The sequence below is a fragment of the Rutidosis leptorrhynchoides genome, chromosome 3 (genome assembly GCF_046630445.1).
Source record: "Rutidosis leptorrhynchoides isolate AG116_Rl617_1_P2 chromosome 3, CSIRO_AGI_Rlap_v1, whole genome shotgun sequence".
Classification (NCBI taxonomy): Eukaryota; Viridiplantae; Streptophyta; class Magnoliopsida; order Asterales; family Asteraceae; genus Rutidosis; species Rutidosis leptorrhynchoides.
In genome coordinates this window covers 444,618,255-444,629,457 of record NC_092335.1, presented here as the reverse complement: position 1 = coordinate 444,629,457, position 11,203 = coordinate 444,618,255, and the positions used below count along the sequence as shown (strand labels likewise).

Genomic DNA, 11,203 nt, shown 5'->3' with positions numbered 1-11,203 from the left:
TTCCCCATTGATCCTGCCCCTATATATATATATATATGTTCTAATATATATTATTGACCAATTTTCCGAGTTTTTGACCGAGCTGGCCGAGTTGACCGAGAACTCCCCGAACCGGCCGAGTTGACCGAGAAATTCTACCGTTGACCGAGTAACTCGGCCGTTAGTCGAGTAACTCGGCCGTTGACCGAGTTGGGCACCAAGAACTCGGCCGAGTTTTAGAACACTGTTTGTAGGCTTTCATTGTATTGTTAAATACAGTTGTAGACACCAAACAGTATCCATATGTGATTTTGTTCATAGTGTCTTTATGCCATGGTATGATTACTTTGATGTTGTTAGTGTGGTTTTATCATGTGGTCATACCAAGTGATACAAAAAGTTGGTTTTTGTATTTGGAGTTGGAGAGCTATGAATCTGAAATTGACATTACAAATATAAACATACATGATAGAGTGTAGTTATGTTTGTAATTGAGTTTCAATTATACAATAACAATAATTGACAAGGCAATACATACAATAGGTTTTATTGTTAAATACATTTGCAGACACCAAACATTATCCATATGTGATTTTGTTTATAGTGTCTCTATGCCATTATATGATTACTTTGATATTGGTAGTGTGTTTTTACTATGTGGTCATAAGTATCACTTGAATTATTAGCTCAACCAAGTGATACAAGCACTTGGTTTTGGTAACTAGCGTTGGAGACCTGGTGATATTTGAATGGTAAAATTGTTGATGATAATTCTGATATAACTTTTTGACTTTAAAAAATCAAGGATCAGTTTATTATACAGACTTGGTATAGACTTATGTCATTTGGTAAAGTTTTGATTTCCGCTTATGAGTTCGGTATTTGTGTTGGTTCAGATGGACTTTACTGATTTTATCTGTTCGTGGTTACTTGGAGAAAGTGACCTTTGATGCTATTATTATTTGTAATTGGCTTTAATATTTTCATCAGTATTAACTTAATACCGAACTCATAAGCGGAAATCAAAACTTTACTTAATACTACTATTAAGTATATGCTGAACTTGACTTTTTAACTCAACCAAACTGATAGAAAGAATTGTTTTGTGTGTGTGTGTGTGTGTGTGTGTGTGTGTGTGTGTAATTGATCTTGGAGAGGGGATGAAGTTTGAAAAGTGAATTAGTTAGAGACGTTGCAAATGTTCATTGCTAACTAATTGTAGTGTCTGTCTTTTGAAAGTCAAGGATCAGATTATTCTATTTGCTAGCAACGCATATATTTCATGTTTCAGTATCTGAATTTTTGTTTATTTAGTTAAGAGTTACTTGGAGCTTGAAGTTTATGCCACCAAGGATCGATTCCAAGTTTTTTTCTTCTTTTTTTTATACGCATCATTGCCTCTAATACTATTTATAGTTTCCACCCCAGCGAAGCGGGGTTCAAACCTTTTTACTCTATAATATTGCCTCAACGGAATGAACCATCTCTCTCATTACATAAGTTTTTGATTTAGACCCATTTTATCTTAGTATTAAGATGGATTTTGCCCATGTCTCACTCCATATACTCTATCTTCTTTGGGAAAACGTTGCATGATTCAACTCACCATCACTACCGCAAATCTTTGGATTTTATGGCAGTGCCGAGCAGGGGTGTATCTATGTAGTTACGTGCGGGTCTTGTGATACTACTAGTTTGAAATTTTTTTTTTATTTTTTTACAATGTATACTTCAAATTGGATAGGACATTACTAAATATTAATTACATTACCTCACATATTTTAGATTTTAGATTTTTTTAAGGTGAAAAACTCTTAAAGTACCCGTAAAATATAAATAGTTTTGGAAAAAGATTAATTCAGACTCTAAAAAATTTTGATCCTGAATTCGTCAGCGATATCGAGCAACTTATGCATATGAATTCTTTATTCGATTCTGTTAGTTTGTATTTTCTTTTTGATGGCTTAAGACTTAAGAATAGAAGTAGGCGTATTCATTGCCATGGTTTATAAAGTTTTTGTAAATGTTGTCTTCTCTAGGTTCTTGTGGAGAGGTTTTTTATAAAAAAAATTTCTTTGTTAAAAAAGTAACTATAAATTATTGCGTACCTTCAAATTTTCATGTAATGAATTATGGATTTTAGTTCAATGTAAGAAGGCACCAAAGTTACTTATTAGTGATATAAAGATAGAGATGCAGAATAAAGAATAAGAATTAAAGAATGTACTAAACTTATGTACTACTAAACTTAATTTTATCAGACTTCGTATCGTAGTATATGTATTCACAAGCCATAAAATTAGATTTTGTATATATATCAGAAGTATATGTATTTAGTACACGTCTATAAAAGATAAAAGATAAATAAGATATAAATGCAGTTTACGATGTACTTCCAGCAAAATTCGATATAGTTTTTTTGCAAATTAAGATCTGACTAGCTGAAACACATTTTAAATTTTAATTTTATTTTATTCCATTCCATATTCCATTCCATAAATGAAAATGATACGGGTAAAATCAATTTTATTGACGTTAGTATTCTATAAAGAATGACTGACACTTTTAGTCCTTCGACTTCATATATTTACATAATCAATCAGTACTTTAACCGCACGTGATATTTTATTTCTATTCACAAAACAAAACAAATTTCAAGCATCAGCAAAACTTTGTTCCCCACTATTTCGCATATCATAATTCACCTACTTCACTTGGCCATTGTTAAACCCTTCTTTTATCTCTATAATCATTTGATTCCTCGCATATAAAAAAGTGTAATCGTTCTACAGACATCGTCCCTGTTAATCGAATCAACAATGTAAGTAATTTCTGTTATCAATTTATTAGGGTTACTACTACGATTTAGGTTCTTTCCATTTTAAGTCGAGCTTCAATTTTGCTGTTTAAATTAGAGCGAATCAGTGATGATTACTCTTATATGTGTATAGATCGTCAAATTATTGTATATTGTATATTAAATATTAATAATTCCCTCTTTTTGTTGCAGTCAATGGATGTTAAAGACCGGAAGAATACGCAATCTAGCTCACATTCTACACATTATGGTAATCTTTGCTTTATATTTATTTTCTCATTGTTTATTTTGATATATTTATTTATTATATATTTATGTGAAAATATTTATTTTATTTGTTAGGTTTTGCATGCACTGCGCTGTTTGTATTTGTTATTAGTTAGGAGTATCTTGCAAATTTTTGTAATCTTTAAATATTGATATGATACATCATGTCTTATTTTGAAGCTAATAAACCCTAGAAATGGTGTTATGTTTTGAAAAATAAAGAAGATGAAAAATTAAAAACTGAACTAACACTTTTAGGTTTCCGGTTTTAATTGATTCGATGTTAGTTGTATATGCTTCTTGCGTTACATTGCGTTTTTGTAAGTAGCATAAAAATTATATTTGTGGTAGGTGTATGTTTAGGATTTGTGATCTTTGATCATTTGTAAAAAAAAATTCTTATGACGATTGTCAAGCAACATCAGGATAAATATGCCATTTTCAAAAACTTTATCTGATTATTTCAGAAACTTTATCTGGAAAAATGATGAAAAGTGAAGAAAGTGTATCTCCGAGCCCACTGTATGCTTCTTACACATTAGATGCAAACAAGACCAACAACGCTGTTGATTACAAAGATCCGTTTGCTCTTCGAGACTTCGTGCAAGGACTTGATGCACCTAAATATGGGTCTGTTACAAAAGATATTGAAGATCTTTTTTTGCTAAGAAAACAAATGTTGATGCCTGTTTTCAAAAAGTATCCCTCACTTCGGCCTGATCTAATGGATCCATTTCCTGCAAAAGAAGTTTCGAATGCAAATCCTGTGAGGGATATTGTTATGGTTGATAATGACAATAGTCAGGTTACAAATGCACCAGGTGATATTGTAACCATCGAATCGGATGATGATGAACCTACACCTGCTAGGCCTTTTCAACCGTATCGGGACGTAGTCTTAAACAAACCTGAAGGACAGTTCTCATTGAAACAGTTTTTGGTAAGCTGTTCCACCTTTCTATTGTTTTTTATACAACATCTGTTGTAACCTTTCATGCCCTTATTGTGTTTGTGCTGCAAGTTGTTATGAATCAAGAAGTATATCATGCTTACTTGTAGAGGTGGCAAAATGGGTGGGGCTGGGTTGCAGATCAAAACTGGCTGTTTTTCAAAACGGCTGACCCAATACAATTTTTAATCTATTTCTCCAATCTTGTAAATTCATAAACATGAATAAACATATAAACATAAACATGAAATATGATTATAAAACTATGCTAAAAATAGGATTTGATTTGATGAAGCAAAGTTGGAGGTTGTAAGCATTTGGACACTTACAACCCCTTTGACATGTTTAATGTTGTTTGTCCTCTTTGTATACTGTGTCTTGTTCAGTGGCCTGGCCAACCTATTATCTTAAATACAATTTTCCTTTTAAGGGTTCAAGATTGTCTTGTTAATCATTCAACTTAAGTTTTGGAATTCATAATGTGGTACGCATTTTCCTTGAACTTTTGTCATAATTCAAAACTATGAAATTTAAAGTACTACTGTCATTGTACAAACTATGTTTAACATGGTTATAATCCATAAATGATATGAAATCAGTTAACGTGTCTTTTATTTTGCTGATGTCATGGTTTCATCACCCTGCAGGAGGGAGATTATACTCAAGGCCAATCTTCTACTGGTAAAAGTGTAGGTGGTGGAAAAGGCGGTGGGAGAGGAAGAAAAAAAGGTAGCGGGAAAAGTGGAATCGAACAAGCGGGTGAAGGTGTAAACGAAGGACCAACATATATGAACATTGATTCTAAAGATGAAGAAAACAAGAATGTTAATGGTGATGTAGAGATTACTGGTAAAACTAATAAGGGTGAGTATGTTGGAGTTCAATCCGATTCAGATATGGACGAAAATGATGATGTCAACTTTGATGGGCTAGCGGCTATATGGAATGAAATGAATGATGGATTAGAGCAATCAAAGGTACACATTTTTTTTTTTTTTATTTATTTACATGTTCACATGCCAAAACAATTTTATTAATCTATAGGTAGTGTTTTGTGATCCATTATATTTGTGCAAAATGTAGAAAAAAGTAACAAACTTGTGTCTGATTTTTACCCGACTTAAAAATTTCAGTTTATGTTTGGTCAAAGTGCATGAAGTATATTGGTCATTTTTTATGTAAATTCGTGACACCAGAATTTATTCCTAAACTTTAAAGTATTGTAAAGTTTTTGGTATAAAGTATGAACTAAGAGCTATGTTTATTTAATCTGTGTCAGGATACTACAATGGACATGTCATTAGACGAACATGAGAAGGAAATTAACGAAGAGTGTGATCATTCTTTTATATTAAGAGATGATATCGGTTACGTGTGCCGTGTTTGTGGTGTCGTTGAAAGGAGTATCGAATCCATAATCGAATTTCAACGTCCCAAGGTCCCGTTTCATCATTCACCCTTTCATTTATAATGTGACCTAATATACCAAACTATTATATTATACTTAAAGTTTTGTTTTTTTTTTCTTTTAATTTCAGACCTCAAAGAGTACAAGAACTTACCATTATGAAGGCCGGTCTGATAGATATTTAGACGGGCCCGGTGCAGATCTTAACGGTGTCAAATTACCGGGAAATGATTTCATCGTGAAAGACATATCTGCTCATCCTAGGCATAGAAAACAAATGAAACCACATCAACTCGAGGGCTTTAATTTCCTACTCAGTAACTTAGTTACCGATAATCCAGGTGGCTGTATCCTGGCCCACGCACCTGGATCCGGTAAAACATTTATGCTCATCAGTTTCATACAAAGTTTTATGGCTAAATATCCCGATTCTAGACCGTTAGTAGTTTTACCTAGAGGTATATTAGCCACTTGGAAAAAAGAATTTGCCAGGTGGCAAGTTGAAAATATACCCTTGTTAGATTTTTACTCACAAAAAGCCGATAACCGGGCCCAACAGTTGGAAGTGCTTAAACAATGGGCTAACGAAAGGAGCATTTTGTTTCTTGGGTACAAGCAGTTTTCGACTATAGTGTGTGATAATGATAGAAGCTCGGTTGCGGTTAGTTGTCAGGAGATATTACTAAAATGCCCTTCTGTTTTGATACTAGACGAAGGCCATACCCCACGAAACAAGGAAACGGATATCGTTACGTCTCTTGAGAAGGTTCAGACTCCGAGAAAAGTCGTGCTTTCGGGAACGTTATACCAAAATCACGTGAGTGAGGTTTTTACTATTTTGAACCTCGTTCGTCCAAAGTTTTTAAGAATGGAAGATTCGAAAACGATAAAAAGGCGTATCTTAAGTCGAGTACCGATTGAAACACGAAGGAATCTTTTAAAAAAAAGCACGGATAACGAGTTTTATGAAGTGGTTGAACAAACGTTACTTAAAGATGAAATCTTGAAAACAAAGGTGATGGTTATTGAAGACTTAAGAGAAATGACAAGCAAAGTTCTTCATTACTATAAAGGTGATTTCTTGGATGAATTACCGGGGCTTATGGACTTTTCGGTTTTTTTAAACCTTAAACCTAGACAAAAACGTGAAGTTCGTGAGGTAAAAAAGTTGGAAAAGAGAAAATTTAGAATAAGTTCCGTTTGCAGTGCGATTTATCTGCACCCCGATTTGAAGCCGCTTGCGAAAACTATGATTAAAGACCGAGCCGATATTAACGTGCACGCGGCAATCGATGAATTATTGGAGAAATTAGACGAGCGAGATGGAGTGAAAGTTAAATTTTATCTCAATTTACTTCGTTTATGTGAATCAAACGGTGAAAAGCTTCTCGTTTTCGGTAATTATCTACTCCCTTTGAAATTCTTGCTTAGGTTGACCAGGAAAGTCAAAGGTTGGACCGAGGGTAAGCAAATGTTTATGATAACCGGAGATCATGACAACGATGTGCGTGAAATAGCAATGGATCAGTTCAATAATTCTCCCGATGCGAAAGTGTTTTTCGGGTCAATTAAAGCTTGCGGGGAGGGTATATCGTTAGTTGGGGCGTCTAGGATTATAATATTAGACGTGCATTTGAACCCGTCTGTGACCCGTCAAGCGTTGGGTCGTGCTTTTCGACCCGGGCAGCTAAGGAAGGTTTATACGTACCGATTGATTGCTGCAAATTCTCCCGAAGAGGAAGATCACACCACGTGTTTTAGGAAAGAGTCGATTGCGAAAATGTGGTTTGAGTGGAACGAGTATTGTGGTCGTCATGAATTTGAGATGGAGACGATTGATGTTAAAGATTGTGGTGACCCGTTTCTTGAAACTTCATGGTTAAATGAAGACATAACCGCATTAACTAAAAGGTTAGTATATTCTTTCTATTTAGAGGTGGCAGCATGCTTAGTTTGGGCGGTTTGGGCAACGGGTCAAGATGAGTTTGGGTTAAATTGGTTCATTTTTTAAAAAAAGGGGCCCTGCTGGTCTGCGCCTGTTGCCCTTTTGTCTTGGCTTTTCTTGAATATCACTAATATATTTAAATTTTTTACAATATTCTAAAAAACTGCTTTGTTGCTGTGAATTCAAAACAAGAGGTTTTAAGTATTTGAAACTACATTGGGCGACTTTCAACTGGTTTTGATTGTAGCCATTTTTTTGATAATTTACCCGTTTGACCCGTCAGAGACAAAGTACCTGTACAACCCAAGTCAAACCCATTTACCCAACCTCTACCTGTATTGAAGGTAATATTTGTGTTTAAAAGTATATCAGTGGCCGAACAGGAATTTTTTTCACCGTGGTGAATTTTTTTTAACAGCGTCATTTTTTTGGGGCAAAATATGGAGGTTTTGGGGGCAAAATATGGAGATTTTTTGGGAAAAAAAATTCACTGGGGGCAAAGTCGAAATTTCAAAATTTCTGCATTGAAAATTACAAATCCAAATACAAATCCACTGGGCACCCCTGCCCCTAAATATTTTTGCCCCTGCCCATTATCTGATTTTGTTTTTTTTATGTGTTTTGTATAGATCATGATGGCGAGGCGTGTTGATATATCTCTTCATTAGGATCTACGGTGCTTGGTAAAATAAATAATACGGAGTATCGTCTAGTAGCTAATAGTGTGGTATGCAATGTATTTAGTAGTCTAAGTAGGTTTATAAAGTTTCGATTTTCCTTAGTAAAATGTAAGAAATCATACTTACATGTCTCCTGCTAATTCTAAATTCAGAATGTTATTTGGTATTAAACTGCTTTGGTCTTTTGTTGGCCTTCAGTTTTAACTTTTAACATGAAGTTGAAATTGAAATGGTGCTGTATATTCTACTTCAATGTGTTGGGTATACCAACAATGGAGCAACATTAATTGATGACGCATTTGCTTACGTACACATACAGTTACCAAAGTAATTTCACTATTTCACTATTTGATACACAACCAACGCATACTTGTAAAACTCGTTTTACTTACAAGATTAAAGTTGAAGTAAAAGTGAATTATGCGATTTCAACTCCGATAACATATTTGGTTGCTATACAACTCTATAAAAGTGCAATCTTTAATAGAAAATACTATAAAACAATTGCTTTTCAACATACAGGGTATTAGTTTCATTAAAGGATTATTTAAAAAAAATTATTTGTGCAAAAGAACTCTAAACCTATTCTCTTTGGAAAAAAAAATAGTTTTAACTATGAAATCTCAAACTTTTAGAGAAAAAGACCGGTAGCGTTGGAGCTTGCACTTCAGCATTTTCATTGTCGTCAAAAGTAGCGAGAGATGATGTATAGATATGTGCTGGATGGGACCTTTTTTTGACCACTCGTGTTGATAGTTATGAAGATATACCCATTGTGTTTTAATCTTTTTTCTATCTTTTAGGAAGTGATGATGTGACGTTATGTCGATAGTTAAATTCTTATTCTTATAAAAAAATAATTATGTATGGTTAAGGGTATACTGATTTGATCTGTGACAAATCTTGTGAAGGATGTTTCCACTGCAAATCGTGTGAGGGAGGTGCTGATGTGTCGTGATATAAATACACTAGTTACTGATGAATCCACATCCGCAAGACCCTTTAAACCATATCAAAACGTGGTCTTAACTAAGCCTCTAGGGCCGTTCTCGATGAAACAATTTTTGGTAAGATGTCTGAATTTTTAGTGATATACAACAATTTAAATCTGGTGTATTACCTGTGCTGCAAACTGTTACGATGAGAGTATGACATGCTTATTTGCTTACTAGTAGAGATGGCCAAATCTATGGTTATGCAATGTATGAAAACGACGGGCTTCATTGACGCACTACCCCTTTCTAGTTTTATGAATAGTTATTGACTTATTTTACTCCCTCGTTCCAAATCTTTTGTCCCCAAACTAAAAACATAGTTTAAGAAATATTAGTACTAAACTTTACTTACTATGTACTTTTTGTTTATTTTTCAGTTTTACCCATTACTTTTGTCTTACATATACATACTTTAAGGGCATAAAAGAACTTTAACATTTTAATTTTGTCCATTTATGAAAGTGAACAATTAATTTGGGATATCCCAAAATAAAATACTGGACAATAGATTTGGGATGGAGGTAGTAACAATAACAAATATTGTTAAAGAACTATATTATTATAGTATTGTTCAAGAACTATATTATTATAGTATTGTATGTATGTTCCTGTGAATGAAGCATTCTTGGAGGTCTTAAGCATTTTAAACACTTTAGGCGACTTACAACCTATTTGACCCGTTTGACATGTTCTATTATTGCTAAATCTTTGTGTGTAATATATAAGCTACAAATACAAATGTTTGTGATAAATTAAAATTCTGTTAGAATCAAATGTGAAGTTTGGTAACATGAGTAGAATTAAATCACTTTCTATGCATGTGATGTTCTGTTTTAATCACTATGCAGGACAGTGATTATGTTCACGACCAATATTCAACAGCGGAAGGAGTACCGAAGACGAAAGAGAAGGTTTTATAGAACATCATACAAATACTGCTCTCGATGAGTCAACAGATAGACAAGACATAGTCAACCATGGTTATCTTTATGGTGATGTTGTTGAAGTTGAAAAAACACTTGATATGCGTGACAAATTTGAAACAAAGTTTGCTGTGCATGGCACATCCGAGTTTCATTCACACAAAGAGTATAGTTAATTCGTTAAGCTTATCATTACCAATTTATTTTGCTAAATCATCAGGTAGTGATAGTGTACCCCACCTTTCATATACTTACAAAGCTAAGTCAAATAACGAAGCCAAGTCCAACAACGAAATTAAGTCCATCAACGAAGCTAAGTCCAGCAACGAAGCTACGTCCAACAACGAAGCTAAGTCCAGCAACGAAGCTACGTCCAGCAACGAAGTAATCTAGTACCTCGATAACCAAAGTCAAACTTGAGTCAAAGGAAAGGAACATTATTGCTTTCCAAAAGTATAGTAGACATTTAAGGAAAGTCAATGCTCTCTTTACAGAGCTTTGGGAACTGATGCAACAGAGTATCTTTGACTGCCTTGGGAGCAGATTTACAGGGCAGCTTTACAGAGCAGCTTTACAGAGCACTTTACAGAGCAGCTTTACAGAGCATCTTACAGAGCATATCCTTAATGCCTAAGGAATCACCTTCACTATAAATAGGAGGCCATCAGCCATAAAATGGACTCTCTACTCACACTCTCAAGTCACACCTGACTTAACACATACAACTCTATATGTTGTACCTTCGTATCTTGGTGGAGTAAAGTACGATACCTTCGTACTACCTTCGGGGAATCGCCAACAAGAACACACACACATCACAAATGTCCTAAAATACCTTGGTGGCGTAAAGCAAGCCTTCTTGCTACCTTCAGGGAATCGCCAACAAGAGTATAAACCACTCTTATTTACCCTTCTCATTCACACTTTTGTTTAGAACCAACCGGTATCATCTCTTCAACAAGAACGCGCCGGAAAGTGTACAAACAGGTAGTGTTACTACTAACAAAAGGACTCCTTAAGTTTTCATCAATAAACGTAGCTCATGTTCCTATCAATAAACGTACCAACGAGTCAAATCCGACCCGTGTTTGTAAGTTTTCATCTATTTCATTATGAAATTTCAAGCAAAATTTCATCCGTGAATGCTCGGAATTCGTTGATTTAATTTATCATCAACATGACCCGAAAAATTCATCTTTCTTTTCACTAAATTGTCAAACTTGGTGATTTCACGTACAC

General features: G+C 34.3%; 1 protein-coding gene across 1 annotated transcript; it reads left to right on the top strand.

Moving 5' to 3' along the window:
- Positions 1-2,669: 2,669 nt before the first annotated feature.
- On the top strand, positions 2,670-8,206 carry LOC139897938 (protein CHROMATIN REMODELING 35). Its single transcript, XM_071880655.1, has 7 exons — positions 2,670-2,800; positions 2,990-3,047; positions 3,532-4,004; positions 4,661-4,990; positions 5,293-5,451; positions 5,552-7,332; positions 7,996-8,206. The coding sequence occupies exons 2-7, from the start codon at positions 2,993-2,995 to the stop codon at positions 8,000-8,002; spliced, it is 2,805 nt and encodes a 934-aa protein (XP_071736756.1). The 5' UTR covers positions 2,670-2,800; positions 2,990-2,992; the 3' UTR covers positions 8,003-8,206.
- Positions 8,207-11,203: the final 2,997 nt, after the last annotated feature.